The 16255-nt window shown below is 50.0% G+C and overlaps 5 protein-coding genes across 5 annotated transcripts; 3 read left to right on the forward strand and 2 right to left on the reverse strand.

Annotated features, from left to right (window-relative positions):
* Window positions 1-462: 462 nt before the first annotated feature.
* Window positions 463-3417, reverse strand: MIND_00430800 (ATPase GET3; the record flags this gene model as incomplete). The annotated part of the gene is made up of 15 exons (XM_037361123.1): window positions 463-822; window positions 876-1194; window positions 1241-1292; window positions 1346-1613; window positions 1657-1831; window positions 1885-1938; window positions 2059-2227; window positions 2275-2413; window positions 2499-2570; window positions 2619-2769; window positions 2818-2911; window positions 2958-3096; window positions 3150-3217; window positions 3274-3291; window positions 3342-3417. 15 exons carry the CDS (start codon window positions 3415-3417, stop codon window positions 463-465), a joined length of 2154 nt encoding a protein of 717 aa, XP_037221415.1.
* Window positions 3418-3577: 160 nt separating this feature from the next.
* On the forward strand, window positions 3578-5535 carry MIND_00430900 (Signal recognition particle subunit SRP68; the record flags this gene model as incomplete). The annotated part of the gene is made up of 4 exons (XM_037361124.1): window positions 3578-3611; window positions 3662-3728; window positions 3773-4963; window positions 5010-5535. The coding sequence occupies 4 exons, from the start codon at window positions 3578-3580 to the stop codon at window positions 5533-5535; spliced, it is 1818 nt and encodes a 605-aa protein (XP_037221416.1).
* A 133-nt stretch (window positions 5536-5668) lies between these two features.
* On the forward strand, window positions 5669-7646 carry MIND_00431000 (DUF262 domain-containing protein; the record flags this gene model as incomplete). Its single annotated transcript, XM_037361125.1, has 6 exons — window positions 5669-6014; window positions 6074-6120; window positions 6173-6179; window positions 6234-6243; window positions 6290-6452; window positions 6498-7646. 6 exons carry the CDS (start codon window positions 5669-5671, stop codon window positions 7644-7646), a joined length of 1722 nt encoding a protein of 573 aa, XP_037221417.1.
* A 100-nt stretch (window positions 7647-7746) lies between these two features.
* Window positions 7747-10976, reverse strand: MIND_00431100 (Ku domain-containing protein; the record flags this gene model as incomplete). Its single annotated transcript, XM_037361126.1, has 13 exons — window positions 7747-7758; window positions 7805-7967; window positions 8015-8040; window positions 8089-8615; window positions 8669-8889; window positions 8939-9117; window positions 9164-9379; window positions 9428-10147; window positions 10192-10258; window positions 10306-10480; window positions 10532-10721; window positions 10769-10912; window positions 10956-10976. 13 exons carry the CDS (start codon window positions 10974-10976, stop codon window positions 7747-7749), a joined length of 2661 nt encoding a protein of 886 aa, XP_037221418.1.
* Window positions 10977-11153: 177 nt separating this feature from the next.
* Window positions 11154-15948, forward strand: MIND_00431200 (uncharacterized protein; the record flags this gene model as incomplete). Its single annotated transcript, XM_037361127.1, has 14 exons — window positions 11154-11222; window positions 11270-11363; window positions 11411-12921; window positions 12966-13112; window positions 13158-13263; window positions 13314-13755; window positions 13805-14000; window positions 14045-14265; window positions 14316-14330; window positions 14381-14588; window positions 14636-14977; window positions 15024-15281; window positions 15330-15494; window positions 15541-15948. The coding sequence occupies 14 exons, from the start codon at window positions 11154-11156 to the stop codon at window positions 15946-15948; spliced, it is 4182 nt and encodes a 1393-aa protein (XP_037221419.1).
* Window positions 15949-16255: the final 307 nt, after the last annotated feature.

Raw genomic sequence — 16255 nt, forward strand, 5'->3', positions numbered from 1 at the left:
GCGCAGTACACTGCCAACTTTAGCTCGGGGTGCGCCACTGCGCCGAATGGGTGCGTGAAGGTGGATATGATGTAAATATGCTAATCGGTTGGGCAGGTTCAATTGGCAGAGCGCGAAGCTCCTGGCCCCCTGAGAAGTGCGAGTGAAGATCCAGTGTAGTTGCACAGTGAATGGATATTCATTTTATGAGCATGATCCAGAGAGAAAATAAGTATTGCAGTAAGCGGATAGCGAGTAGTAGTAGTGCGTTGCAGAAAGAGAGATAAGATAGTAGTCTAAGACTAGTCTGAGTGGTGAGTGCAAGCCCCTACGAGGAAATAGGGGTGAAACGAGCTATGCGCATCGTCCACTCGACGAAGATGTCAAGCGCCAGTCATCCAGCCACCTGCATTTCAATCTAGCCATGGTAGAGCGATTACAAGGAGAGAACATCGTCAAATCGTTGTTTCAGCAGTATTGTCCTCAACCAGGCGATCTCAGGTTTGGCTTGGTGTGCGTCTCGCCCTCATTCTTGTCGGATGAAGACGCCAGTTTATCTGCATCACCGGACTTGTCAGACGGAGATGCCGAACTGTCTCCGTTGTCACTCTCGTCTGAAGAACTCGCGGAGAATAGTTCGTAATCTGAGAGAGATTCGCCACTGTCGTAAAACTCCGTGTCGGGAACATAGACTAGTTTTTTTCCCAATTCGTCTGGGGACAAGTCAGAACAGATCTTCTCGAAACGTTGCAGAGTCTGTGACGCGGAAGGCCGCGCGTCCGGATTCTGGTGTGTCATGGCCTCCAGAAGAGAGCCGAAAATGGTCACGAGAATGGGATACTTCTGCTCAAAGCAATTAGTAGAACAAGTCTACATGTAGTAGAGAGAGGAAATACCTCGCTAAGCTCAACGAAACTGTTGCCAAGTTGGTAGATGTCGACCTTGAAGGGGTTGTAGGGGATCGTGTCCGATAGTTCAGGGGCAGTCTTGTCTTGCCCATAGATGCCAATGTCTCGAGCGGTTTGTACCCCGTTCGGATAATATTCAGTAAGTCCAAAGTCTATAAAGTAATAGGCGACTGGTGTGTCAACCAGACACCTGTCGCGCCATTCGTAGCGATCTCCTCCAGTCGGTTTCAAGCGAGGTTTGGTAAAATGAGAGCCTCCAGGTACGACCTCTGAAGGGTCCATCATTAGATTTAGGAAGCAGGGGTCGCTGTAAGATATTTAGTGGATGGCGATATCTGCAAGACTGTACGCACCGGTGAGCGATATTCTGGGAATGCATGAAGTTGAGACCCTTGAAGCGCATCACTGGCATTAAGTGGTGGGAAGATAGTAAACGGTGCTCACCTGAAAGAACTGACGCATTGCCTCAACCACCTCTCGCAAGTGTCGAAAAGCCGGTGAATTAAACAGTCTCAGAAAAGGCATGACAATGATAACTTCGCCATCGTCATCGGAGAGAGGAACAATGCCAAGAAGCGGGAAAGTTTTGTTGTGTGGATGACGTTTTTGTTCGGAGGAGTTCAGATATGAGAGGATCTTGAGTTCTGGTGTTCGAGTTGATACCCGCCTCAGGACGACCTTGGAGTTGTCAGAGATTCGCGTCGCATCTAGAACCCGGAAATGGGTCTGCATATGATGAAACTCCGTCAGATTGGTCGACCAAACGTACAAAAGACATCCGAAAAGAATCCTCGAAACGACTATAGTCGCCAAATTGTATATTTGACCCAGGAAAGGTCCATGAAGGAGTCCAGTCTGGGTGATACCTTGGCCGAAGTTCGTAGCCCTGAGAGCGAAGGAAAGGTTGGTGATCGACCCAGAACTGTTCACGCCGTGTTCGTGTTCTGTAAGTGTTAGTGTATCCATAGCGAGCCTGTGGCTGGAATTTGTAACGTACTTCATGAATTCATCTATGGTTTGCGTTCTCTTCGAGAATTCGTCCATGTTGATGCTTAAGGAGTTGGCTGGGTTATGTAATACCGTTTCAGATCCGATCCCTCCAAAGTTGAGAATCGGTATAAGATCACGACAATAAGTATTATCAGTGACTGTCTAGACTGGAGGTACATACGGCGTCACCAACATCTCGCTGAACGCCTGAAGCTTCTCCGGCCCGCGCACCTCTTCCGTCAACAGCGGCAGTTGCACAATATGGAAAAACTCGTCATAGAGCTCGTGCGCCTCCGCAAGGTACTTTTGCTGCATCTTGTGTCGCACCGAGCAGTGTTCACATGAGTTGGCTGGAAAGAGTCGGACACAGTCTAATGATCAGAAAAGCGAGACATACATTGTTTGGGGAATAATAACTGATTGACGACGATGTTGTGCGTGTCGATTTCGTAGTTGGTCAGTTCTTGTACGAGCCGCTCCGTCTCGTAGAGGGAAAGGAACTCCGAGATGCAGACACAAACAAAGGTCGTTTTTTCCTGTCACCAGATTAGCATGTCAGTCGTTGCTTTTGTGTCAACAACTTGCAGGATCCTTGAACTGTGTGTTGACTTCCGTGATTACTTCGCGCATAGAGTCGAGCCTCGCGAACATGTCCTCCTGCGAGCCCGCTTCGCCTCCCATCATGCTTGACATCTACCCACAGATGAATTGATATGCTTGTGAGAACTGTTCCAGCCAAACCTGGCTGATCATTGGTCCAAACCGCGATCCTAATGTGCTGAGTTTTCCGAGAGCCTTCTCTAGCACGGTGGGGAACGACAAGAACCGTAAGGTGTGACCCGTCGGCGCGGTATCGAACACGATAACCGAGTATTCCATCGACTTGACATGTCTGAGTCCAGTTAGGTTTGTGTTGAACCAGGAAGAGAATAGAACATACTTCATTATCTCTGCGAAACTCATTGCCTCGTCAACACCAGGGATTGCAAAGGCGAGATCTTGCATCATGGTGCCCATCATGCCATTCGAGTCCGCTGGTAAACGCGTCAGTCTCCTTCATATGTCCAGACTGCAGCACACATTGCTCGACCATCTCTTGGATCGCACTGGTTGGGTCGATCTCCATAGCGAACAAGTTGTCGAACCCGTTGACCTTGGTCGCGTCCTTGGAGAATTTCTGGCCAAATGCGTCCGACAAATTGTGCGCCGGGTCAGTTGACTGTTTTGCGCTCAGTAAGCGGCTGAATATAAAGAAGAAGAAGATGAACACACGATGAGCAATACTGATTTCCTACACTTTGCGAGCTGAATCGCGAGCGAGCATGATGTAGTCGTTTTGCCTGGATTCCAGAATCCTGTTCACTCGTTTCGAATGGATAACGCGAGAAAGACGTGCCTACACCGCCCTTCCCACCTATTGAAGATGAATACAGAGTCGATATGGAACTAAATGGCCAAACATGCCGCAGAAAATCCATTTCAAGCTCTCTTGATCAAGAATGTTTTGCAAGGTCGGCGGTAGGAGTTCTTCTTCAGCCATTGCGCGGGTCGTAAGAGGGACTCGTTAGGTGGAAGTAAAGAAAAGCTGCTTGAATCGCGCTTGAAGGCGGTGATGGAAGGAAGAAATCAAGTCCAAAGGGTGTGACGCGTAGAACTTGCTGAGAGCGTCCATCTCCTCCTCGAACCTTCTAGTCGAAAACATGGCTGACAAGGACAAGATCGTCGTGTTCAAGGGTATGCCACAGTTTGGGGTTATTGCTCTTGTCAAATTCACCAATCTATAGCTCTCCAGCTGGCCAACGAACAGCGAAATGCTTATGGACTGCGATACAACGACTACGTTCGCTACCGGTGCGTTTCGTTTCCAATGTATCGCATAACTCACGACCATTCAGTAAACACTGTGCAAATCGGACTCACCGACTGCGTTCAACCCTCAAACTAACCCATGGAAAAGGTCGCGAGTTCAAGAAACTCCCTCCACTCACTCCCGAAATCGTTAAGGACGGGCATCTCCAGCTCCTCCTTCTAGAAGCCGAACGCGCGTGGTCTTACGCCCAGGACCTCACCGCCCAATCTCTCAACTCTGCTGACAACGCTGGTACCCTCAGACATAGTGCGACTGGTCGATTCCGTCGCGCAGTCCACCATTCGACGCAGCTCCTGTCTCTCTGCCAGGCACTTTATGCTTCGAACCGGTTTTCTACCGAGAGTCTGCTTCAAGTAACAATTTACACGCTGATTCTCAACGGCCGGTTCCTACGTTACCGCGACGAGTTCGATGACGCTCTCGTCCAACTTGGAGTTGCTCGCGGCTTGCTCGATGAGCTAGCCAAAGGCGCGGACACAAGTAGAGACCAAGCACTCGCAACCCTCTTCTCAGACGAAATCGGTCCAGAAATTCGACATTGTGCACATGAATTGGGGCGAGCAAAGGCCTATGATGTGGATGGAATTGTTGCAGAGGTCGCGAAAGATAATCGAAACACCCTTGTCGAAGGTTGCGACGCCCTGATTGCCAAGTTCAAAGACCAAAGCGGCAAGGAGACGGGCAAACGCAGAACTTTGACTCCTTTGGTGTGGGAAGGCCAGCCCGTTCCAGTACGGAACCCGGAACTTGTAGATGTGTTATTGCGAGTTCAAGATGCAGAGCAACGGCTTCAGAAAGGGAGTGCGACTGGGACCAGCAAAAAAGGCGTCAAGGCATACGATGCGATTCTGTCAGCATTAAGCGATGCAGAGGAAGTCGCTCGAAAACTTGTTGAAGCACAACAGCTCAATGGGTCGACTTCAACGGTTGCATCCGGAACGCGCGACATTCATTTTGTTCACGCATATATTGTGTACCAACTTCTTTCGAGACGGATCCAACGCGACCTGCTTCTAGCCAGTGCATTAATTTCGTCGGAATCAGCGCCAACGACTGGTAAAGATGATGTCGATTCCCGCCTCTTCCCCGCCGTCGTCAAGCTTCTGGACACGACATTGCAGAGTCTTACTCAGATGCGGACACTGAGTGTTGTAGACGATAGCCCTGATTTAGCATCAGCTGTAGATGCGAGAATTGCATACACCAAAGCAAGGAGGTCCGTATTTCCAACTTTTTCTGATTCTTCAGACTGATGCTTCCAGATGTCTCTTTTTGGCCCGGTCTTACACGCCCGTTAAGAAATATGCAGAGGCACTAACGCTTCTACAACACGCCAACATTCATCTGCGCGAAACACAGTCCACTCTATCTCTCGTGGAATCCAATGACCCGATCTCTGACAACGACTTCTTCCCGCTTGTGCCTGCCCTTATAAACACACTCGAAAGCACCCTCAATTCCCTCGGCCTCTCTATCAAGCGCGAATGGTTTGCATTCAACGGTGGAGCGCCGGATAGCACGCCACGTGCTGAGAAGAAGCCACTGTTCTTCGATATCGCGGTCAACTACGTCAAACTGGATGTTGGGAGGTTACGAGAACGGGCAGGGCTGCCACCATTGGAAGAGGAGGCGCCGACAAGTGTTGCGGCGGTACCGGTGGCCAAGACAAAAGCAAAGGAGGATAACGATGTCGGTGTCGAGGAGAAGAAGGACAAGGAGGATAAGCAGCAACCTGCAGCCAAGGGTGGATTGAGCAGTTTGTTGGGTGGCTGGTGGGGACGGAGTTGAATATGATGTGCCCATTGAACCATGTAGAACATAATTATGTGATAGCCACAAAAGTAGTAACGGGTTTCTTTTTTTGAGATGGAAACCACTGTTGATCACCTGACCGTGACTCCGTCTCTCAGTCCAAACCACCATGGACCGAGAAGCTGGCTACAACTCGGACTCAGACTCGGAATCCGGAAATGTGGACAACATCATTGGACATAAATTCTCCCAAGCAAGACTAGAGAGCTGGACCACCAAGAAACTTTTCGACAATCTTGTCGCCGGCCGAATCTATCTGGACGCCAAATACCAACGCAGTAAGGATGGCCACCGCCCCCTGTTCAGTATGCACGAAACTCACGATACTCTAGATGTTGTTTGGAACATAAAGAATCAGAAAGGACTTGTTGACTCCCTTTTCCGAAACGCGCCAGTGAGCCAAATCGTCTTCGGTGAGTCAACTATGTTCGATGATTGGCTTCGGCCGCTGATTGGTTTGGGGGGGAATCAGCGCTCTATAAAGAGGATGGCGTCACGAAGTATCGCTGTGTAGATGGCAAGCAACGGCTGACGACGATTCGGAAGTTCCTGAGCGGAGAAGTGAGTTTTCACTTTGTTTTCGCCGGAAACGCCACCTTTGACGTTTACCTAGATACCTTGTATGTTTCATTGCATTGGCAGTTTGGATAGTTAACCTCAAGCTCTACCTCTAGTTGAGAATGCGTATGTCGATGTTCTTTTCTCCTCTTCTTTCTTAACACACCTCCAGGCACACGGGCAAGAAATACTGGTACATCGTTGACAAGAGCAAGAGAACACTAGGCAGCAAGGAGGAACTACCGCAACATATCCGCGACGAATTCATCAGCAAGACTATCTCCTGCGTGATTTACGATCAACTACTGCCTACAGAGGAAAACGATATATTCGCGGTTTGTCCATTCTCTCTTGTCGAAAGCCACCTTACCCTCGTTTAGCGTCTTCAGAATGGGGTTCCTCTAACCGTTGCCGAGAAGCTCCGCGTGCACGAAACGGACCGTGCAAATACCGCGTTGAAGTGCCTCGAGGACCACCTTGACAGACCCGACTCGTGGCTCCACAAGGACAAGAAACGGTTCACCCTCAGACGGGGCAAAGACCGTTCAACGGCATTTCGGTACCTCAGCACCATCTTGTACACTTTGTCGACTCCCAGCAAGACGCTCGCGCCTATGGCTGGTGCCAAATCGGACATATGGCTCAGTGAAGAAGTTGCGGTGGATCCCAAGGTTAAAGCAGCGATGACCGCCGCCCTAACCATCTACGAGGAAATCGCTGGTACCTCCCGGGCGCTCATGAATCGTGTTGCGCCTGTCGAATTCCATGCGACAGTTGTCTTCGTGGAAAAGTACCGACATAGTGCGACACTTGCTTCGTTGGCGGAGGGTATTCAGGGCTTGAAGGACGATGTGAGGGCGAAACATCCAAAGGAAGTAAAGGCGACGCAGAAGGTATATACCGACATGGAGGCATACATCAAGAAATGGGCGAAGGGGCCGAATAACAAGCTGAGGCCCGGGGAGATCAGCGCGATGGAACAAGTTATGAAAGGGGCCGTCGCTGGAGACAAGTCTACTGCTGTTAGTGTCGGTAAAAAACGGAAGCGCCCATCCGAGGAGGCTGAAGGGTCAACGCGCAAAAGGACCGCGGTTGAAAAGCGACCCAACGCTGACGCTTCCTCGTCATCTGTCCGTGTTGCCAGAACGGAGACCAAGGTCGGGCCACCAAAGAGGAAAACTGCCGCCAAGGAAGCTGCTCCAGTAGGACAGAGATTTTTCAACTTCCAGCCCGAAGATCTAGCGGAGAAACAGGCTGGGGATGCAAACCAGGCTGAGCCTGTGTCAGCGTCCCCAGCGGCCGTTGTCACGGAAATCTCTCCTTGGCCGATATTCCCTCCACCCAACCGGAAAGCCTTGTCTCCGTCAACTGATTCTGAACTTGTCATTGCACCATCCGCCTCTCCTCAACGAAAGAATGTGGCGAGAAGAGGCAAAATAAGAGTTGTGGGAGGTACAAGCCGGTCGCCTGCCCAGGCAAGCGTTGTCAAACCCGAAGAATCGGCTGAGAAATTCTCTGCGACTTTTTAACGTCCGTTTGTAGATGATGAAAGAGCTTTCCTGGATTAGGCCAACTGGCTCATGACTGTATACAACTACGCGTACAATAGATAATCAATGGAGCTTGTGTTTAATTGAGGAACTGTGAATGTTGAGCAATCAGAAAGGAGGTCAATCGTAAGACAAACCTTTTTGGCACCAGTTTCGGAGACGTCAGAGGAACCACCGTGCTCCTCTGCCTCTTTGTCGCTGATCAGACTCATCGGACGTCCAACCTTTTGAATCTCAGCCCAGAATCCCTTGTTCCCAGGTGACGACTTGGTGAGTGTCTTCTTGAGATCGCGCATGAAACTTAAAGATATCAGTGAAAATCGTTGCCAGTTTAGCTAGAAACACACTCGTTCCAAGCGTCCACTTCGTCCTCCTACAAAAAGCGTTGAGTGAATATGCGAGAAAGAAGGGCAGTAAAAACCTTCAGGCAGGTATCCCGCAAAACTTGCATGCATTCCACCAACTCTGCGTGTCGTCTGCTCGCGAAAGGCTTAACCACGACCTCCGCGATGACAGCACACAGATCTTCGACTGCTTTACTGACCACGTCGCCGCGGGCGATATTCTCACGGAAATCTGCTAATGGACGTGTTGTGCCAATAATACGTCCTGGTGCGCGACCTGGATCGATGTTTAGATCAACTGCTTCCTCTGCGGTCCTCGTGGCGTTATCAGTATCGGCAATTGAGGCAGCTGGGGAGCGAGAACGCGGCGCGACGCCAGACAAAAGATCCTCGTCATCCTCAGTCACACTACCATTTGAGGAAACGGCCCTAGTCTTGCCCTTCTTCGAAGGCGACACGTTGGTACTTGAAGTTGCCACTGGTTGGGATAAAGTCCAAGTAGAGTTGGTTGGCATGGGTTTCGCGTCCAGTAAGAAACCCTCATCCTCCTCTACGTGAGCATGAGCATGTCCTGTTGCTTTAGTCTTTGCAACTTTCTTCGGGACTAAATGAACAGTCAGATAAACATCGCAAAAAACCACAGACATAAGCACAAACCTTGCTTGACTTTGAACTCGTCTTTACATTTTTCGATGGCATCGCGACCACGTTTGAGCATCTTCGGCGGCGGGTCAAAGTAAGTTAGGAGTTCGGGATGAGGAGGTGGGACGGGGTTGGTGTTGATATCTGAGACGACAGCAGCATGAAATTGCGCTTGTTTAATGCGATGGACAGCAGGATTGTAGGACAGGCGCGTGTCAAACCAGGGGCCACGGTTTCTGTGTGAGAAGTAAAATCCATAATCCTCAGTTCATAAGTGGAATTTACCCCTCTTCGTCCTTGTCTCCGTGATGCATCAGGTCCATAGCGTCAACAAAGTCATCCATAGCCTCGAGTTGTGGTTCCGTCGGTAAGAACGGATGCTCCGTGAGTATTTCGCCCTTCTTTGAGACGAGTTTATCGAGGGAGGCAAACATATATTTGCGCACGTCATCGGCGAAGGGCATCTTTGAAGCGCCATAAGACGAAATCAAAAGTAGTAGAGAAACTCACGTGAGACCAGAGCAGATAGTCGACACCGTCGTCAATGCCAGGAGTGAGGACACCCATTTTGGGATCCATACCGTCTTTGCTAACCCATCGTGCAATGGCCATGACATTTTTCTCGTACATTGCTTGGGCAATAGAAGAGATGGCGACTTGTTGCTCAGGCTGAGAAGGATCTCCCCAAATGTACTGAACCTCGCCCATCGAGAGTTCGCGTCGAAACTGAAGAGAAGATAAGAGAACCAGAAAATATAAGGAACAAGGTCGCACATTCTTGGCAGGGAAAAACCCACAAACGTCGATACCTTTCTTCGTTGGAAGACGCTCAAATTGACCATCGGGACATGGCACGTATGTGGTTCCGTACTTGAATCCCTTAATCAATTCCTCCTTAGAAACTTGTTCAAGATATGCCGGTAATTTGGAGGGTCCACCCTCGTCATCTTCGTCTTCGATAACAGGCTCTTTTTCCTCTTGTTTGACTTCTGTGTCGTCATCCTCATTGCGTTCTCGTCGATCGACATAGAATTGTGTGTGCATCTTCAACTGGGCGAATTTGACCGTCTTCGCAACACCATTTGGTGGAGGCTCTTCTTCGTCGACCTCCATCTTAACAGGCTGTTCGTCGTCGTCATCACTCTCAGTCACAGAATCGTCCTCCTCCATTTTGACTGGTTTCTTCTTCTTCATCTGTGCCTTCTTTTGGGCCCGCAAAGCCTTTTGCTCGGCAGTAAGGGGTTCCCTTAAAGCAAATTTCTTGAAGCTTTTCGGTCGTGCCATTGCTGTACATTTACTCGTTCGAATATTGACTTGAATCGCCTCCTCCGGTCTGGATTGGAAGTCCCCAAGTCGCAGAGTCGTTCCCATAAGCACAGATTTGGTTATTTTGACATCTGGACGTGAAATTTCACGAAGAGCATATGCACAAGTGCCTACGATCCCGTCATCGAGCTTCTCCACCAACTCCTTGAAGAATTCTTCGTTCTCACTCTTTGGAAGGTCAGAACCATTTAGGAGTCCTAGTCATAGCGCACCTTTATCCGGGATTTGTCTTCTTCGCGGTAGAGATAGTTTTCATCGTCTGAGTCGAAGTCTAGACCACTATTATAGAGGTAAGGGAAGATGAAGATCGACATTATATTACCCACATGATAGTCAAGCTGATTCCATAGGCATTTATTTTCTTGACTGTCGGTTTCAGTTGGCTGTCCACCTCAATAGGACTTTCTCCGTCCGTGACAAGGACCATTTTGCGTGTCCAAGTTTTCTTGTTGCCTAGGTATTCCTCTTGTGTCTCCATTGCAACGATTAATGCGTCGAGAGCTGCAGAGAGTTTGAGCTATGATGTAACTTTTTGTGGACACACACACACACCATCCCCCGGTTCATCCGTCGTTGTCAGCGCATCTAGCTTGGAAAGCGTTGCTGGAGTCGGTTGTCCAATCTTTATATACTCTTCTATACGCTCGTATCCCTCTTTCATAGCCTTGTTGAGAGTGTTTCGCGTGCGGTCTGAACCAAGGAGAATTACACCGCATTGGTCTGTCTTCCGACCATTGAAGATCTAAATCGCGGTTTTGGAGTGGCAAAGAATCCGAGAGGGTTAAATACCATTTCCTGGATCTTGAGCTTGACGAATTGCAGTCCCCATTGAAGATAGGTTGTTTCGTGAGGCAGCTCATTGCCTTCTGCGTCATGAGTACGGATTTTGTTCATCGACGGCCCAACGTCGACGATGAACATAGTTACGGTGTACTGTGACTAGTTAAAACATGCATTTTCAAAGGAAAGCACGTACCCCTGCTCGTTCAGCAGGCATGGTCAGAGTGAGGGAGGTGACACGTGACCCTGACTCCGGCGTGACACGCGTGACAAGACCTCAAACAGCCACACAGGTCAAAACGACGGCGAGTGCTCGTGATCTCTCATACCACGGAACGCGCTCGAGTTACCGACATTTTGACATCGTCCTGTTCGCCTCCCGTCTGTTGTCACCATGCTGGCCAACGGTCTTGGCCAGAATATGACCCCCCAGCGAATGCCCGACGTAAATGCGGTTCTTCAAGCAAGTGCAATATTGACCAAAGATGCCGTATATCTGACCTTCCACAGCGCCTCTCATTCCTCCGGCAGAATCCGCATGAGCAGAAGCCGGGGGAAATAGAAAATCTTACGAAGCTCCTACAGACCATCCAGCACCAACAACGTGAGTCAATGGTCCACCGTTTCACGAGCGCTAACACTTAGATCAAGGCCGAATGCAACAAGGACAACAACAGCCTCAGCCTCTGACAAACGGCCATTCGGTCACAAATGGCATTAGCGCTTCTCCTCTCACCAACGGCGCCATATCGACTCAAATTTTCCCTCCCAGTTCCCCCGTTTCTTTCGCCCCAGAAGACTTCAATAAGCTTCGCGTTCACATTCAAGCCTATAAGCAACTCGTCAAAGGCTTGGGAATCCCCGAACACCTCCAACCTCTCATTCATGGCCCAGCCAACCCTGTCGCTGATCTCGAGAAACTCGTCCATCCCACCGACATAAACAGCAAGCTCATTGACAGCGCTGTCCGGGTGGCCAAAACAGAACCTGTCGAGAGCTTCGAAGACGACGACGTAGACCCGGCGGATTTGCCGCAAGGTCCCTTCCTCGAAGACGACATCAATTCAGGCATCCACCCATACAACGCCTTTGTCCACCCCTTCACCCATCTCAGAAGACCCGCAGACCTCGATCCCAAGCTTTGGGCCAGTCGTCTCCAGCGCCTCATTATCCCCACAGTCATGCCTGCCGGGTTAGACCCTCGTCAGATAATGGAAGAGCGAGATCGCTTCGTCGAGGCTCGGCGGCAACAGCGTATACGGGAGTTGGAGGAATTGCTGTCGACCATGGGAGATGGTGGTCTCGAGACGGGTTTTGACCACCAGGATATGATCAAGAGCGAGAAAGAGAATACAGCACTCATAACACAAACGTCGCACGGCAAACTCAGAGCTCTCAACGAGCTTAAAGCCCTACGTCTCCTCGATAAGCAACGCATCATGCGTGCAGCTGTCGCTGAGACTCTCAACCATGGTTCACTACTCCCGCTCAATCGTTTGGAATTCCGTCGTTTCCGTAAGCCAGCCCTTAAAGATGCGCGAACCACAGAACAGCGAGAGCGCCAACAACGGATGGAGCGCGAGCGACGAGCCAAGTCGAAGCACGTGGAACAACTCGACGTTATTTGCCAGCACGCCGTCAGTGTTCAAACCGTCGGTCGAAATGCGCAAGACCGTGTTACGCGTCTCAACCGGGCTGTATTGAACTTCCATGTGTTCACGGAGAAGGAAGAACAGAAACGGATGGAGCGTATCGCGAAGGAGCGTATCAAAGCCCTCAAGGCTGACGATGAAGAAGCCTACATGGCTCTCGTCGATAATGTCAAGGACACGCGTATCACCCACTTACTGCGGCAGACGGACTCGTATCTCGACTCTCTTGCCCAGGCTGTAGCTTCCCAACAAGGCGACACTTACTACGTCGGCGACGGTGCAACTGAAGCGACTTTTGGTGCAGCAGTCACGACGGCAGAGGAAGATGCCCATTCGTCCTCCGCTTCCAAAGTCGACTATTATGCCGTTGCTCATCGTATTCAAGAGCCCATCACAAGGCAACCGTCTATCCTTGTGGGTGGCACTCTGAAGGAGTACCAATTGAAAGGTCTGCAATGGATGGTCAGCTTGTACAACAATCGCCTCAACGGTATCTTGGCTGACGAAATGGTATGAACTCGATTGTCGTCTTTCGTTTTCTGACATTGTCGTAGGGTCTCGGCAAGACGATCCAAACGATTTCGTTGATTAGTTTCCTTATCGAATCCAAAAAGCTCTATGGACCCTATCTTGTTATCGTCCCCTTGTCCACGATGACCAACTGGTCCGGAGAGTTTGCGAAATGGGCACCCAGTATCAAGGTCATTTCCTACAAAGGCAACCCCGCACAACGACGACAGTTGCAGAACGACCTTCGCGTGGGCCACTTCCAGGTCCTCTTGACCACCTACGAGTATATTATCAAAGACCGCCCCGTCCTTTGCAAGATGAAATGGCTACACATGATCATTGGTAACGCGCCTTCATCTCTTTTCCGTCTATTGTTCTCAATTCCATCACAGATGAGGGCCACCGCATGAAGAACACGCAAAGTAAACTGACGGTCACTTTAACGACTTACTACCATTCCAAGTACCGTCTCCTGCTCAGTGGAACCCCTCTCCAAAACAATCTCACGGAGCTCTGGTCGCTGCTCAATTTTGTTCTCCCAAGAATCTTCAACTCTGTCAAATCCTTCGACGAATGGTTCAACACACCTTTCGCGAACTCTGGCACCGGCGACAAGATTGAACTGAACGAAGAAGAGGCGATGCTTATTATTCGTCGTTTGCACAAGGTGTTGAGGCCATTTTTGCTTCGGCGTTTGAAGAAGGACGTGGAGAGTGAACTGCCCGACAAGGTCGAAAAAGTCATCAAGGTCCGCATGAGTGCGCTGCAGAGTCAGATCTACAAGCAGATGAAGAAGCACAAGATGATCGCGGACGGGTCCACTCAAAAGAACGGGTTCGTACCGCAAAGCTGCTTTTCGACAGCGATACTGACTCCATTCCAGCAAAGTTACTGGTGTCAAAGGTCTGAGCAATGAATTGATGCAGTTACGCAAAATTTGCCAGCATCCTTTCCTATTCGAGAGTGTCGAGGACAACATCAACCCTTCAGGCCTGGTGGACGACAAAATCATTCGCACATCCGGCAAGATTGAGCTGCTCAGTCGCATTCTTCCCAAATTCTTTGCAACAGGTCATCGAGTGTGTACATCTCCCCTCCATGACTTTACTCTTACATCATTCAGGTCCTGATTTTCTTCCAAATGACCAAAGTCATGGATATCATGGCCGACTTTTTGAATATGCTCGGTTGGAAATTCCTTCGACTCGATGGTGGAACGAAAACGGAGGAACGTGCCAATTTCGTGCAACTCTTCAACGCGTCCGACGAGTACAAAGTATTCATTCTTTCCACGCGAGCAGGCGGTCTCGGTTTAAATCTGCAAACTGCAGACACTGTCATCATGTGAGTGTCACTTGTTTGCCATGTACTTCGATACTCATTCTTGGGTTTAGATTCGATAGTGACTGGTGGGTTAACGCAGATAACCCGATGCTTGTCATGCTAAATGGACACTTAGGAATCCTCACGCCGATTTGCAAGCTCAAGATCGTGCTCATCGTATCGGACAGACCAAGGCCGTGCTAATCCTTCGATTTATCACCGAGAAGAGTGTGGAGGAGGCGATGTACTCGCGTGCCCGGTACAAGCTCGATATCGACGACAAGGTCATCCAGAAGGGTCGCTTTGACAACAAGTCAACTCAGGAAGAGCAAGAGGAGTTTTTGGTGAGCTTGCAATGTTAAAGTGTTCGCCTCTGACGTGAGACACACAGCGAGCAATCCTCGAAGCCGACCAAGAGGAAGACAACGAAGAGGCCGGTGATATGAACGACGACGAACTCAACCTTATCCTTGCTCGCTCCGAGGAGGAACAGGAACTTTTCCGTGAAATGGACTCGAAGCGCGAACGCGACCAGCAGGAAACGTGGCGAGCTCAGGGACATCGCGGGAAGCCTCCTCCGCCTTTGATGCAATTCGAGGAGTTGCCCGAATTTTACCAAAAGGACGAACCTTTCGAAGCCACCGTGATAGACGAGGCTGCGGAAGGTCGTGGACAACGGCGCAGGAAAGAGGTTAGCTATAACGACGGACTTGACGATGAAACATGGGCGATGGTATGTGGTTTCCGTCATGCGTTTGGCCAACTAATGTATTTGATAGGCGCTGGAGGATGGCGAAGATCTTGAAGAGTTGGCTGATCGCGCGAGAAGACGAGCTGCGACACGCCCGTTGGAATCAGGCCGCGGCACACCAGTCTCGGATTCAGATTCCCGTGGCCGCAAGGGCAGAAAGGGCAAGGGCCGTAATACTGATTATGAGCCGGTCATTCTCAGTGGGAAACGGAAACGTGGTGGGAACTCTGTTTCTGTTACACCCTCTATCGCCGATCTGGACGACGATGACGACGACCGCATTTCGGTAAGAATGAGGGTCGGTTGTACTTCATCGATGCTCATGTTCATCTAGAAGCGCCGCAAACCGCCACCGAAAGCCAATGGCCCTGATGTTCCTCCCGCCATTCGTGAAAAGATGAAGAAGGTTTTCAACGAGTGCCATCGTGCCGTTCTTGCATGCGAAGATACCGATGGTCGCAAACGCTGTGAATTGTTCAGAGAACTACCAGACAAACACGTACGTGCAACGCGTTTACCTATCAGTCTTCGCTAACTTAGATTAGGACTACCCCGACTACTACCAACTGATCACCCAACCCATCGCCCTCTCCCATCTACGCAAACGAGGGAATGGAATCTTCTACAAGGACGTCCAAGCCTATCGAAACGACTGGGCCTTGATGTTCAACAACGCCCGAACATATAACCAGGAGGGGTCGTGGGTTTATGTGGATGCAGTAGAAATGGAGAAAGTTCTCGACTCAACCTTCAAACGCTTAACAGTTGGCTCTGGATTGCCTGGGGCAGCACCGGGACTTGGTGGAAACGTTGTTGGGCCAGCTGCTGGCATGTACGAGTCGGCTTTGACGCCTATGGAAGAAGATGAAAGGCCTCTTCCACCGTCAAGAGGTCGAAGTCGACGGCAGGTCATCAGCGACGAAGAATACCTTACTCCCAGCGACGATGACTGATTTTTGCTTTTTTTTCGTTCAGTTACAAATTTGTATATATTGAGAGTAGATGCAGAGGTTTCGAGCATCCTATGTCGCTATATAGTCTTGTCGCTATCATACAATGTAATTCTTGGTGCATCGGGTCAGTCTACAAATTCCAAATCATTTCCTTTTTTGGCCCGAGCAGCTATTAAGCGCAAACGCAGCTCTTTCATCCAATTGAATGTCGCAAGCCTGGTGGTAAAGCTGTTTAGAATTTAGTACTGCTGAGCTCAACAGGTTGTACAACCCATGTAAGGTAGGGGTCGTGGGAACCCCACACGTT

Source organism: Mycena indigotica (assembly GCF_014461135.1).
Source record: "Mycena indigotica strain 171206Taipei chromosome Unknown Mind.scaff0004, whole genome shotgun sequence".
NCBI lineage: Eukaryota > Fungi > Basidiomycota > Agaricomycetes > Agaricales > Mycenaceae > Mycena > Mycena indigotica.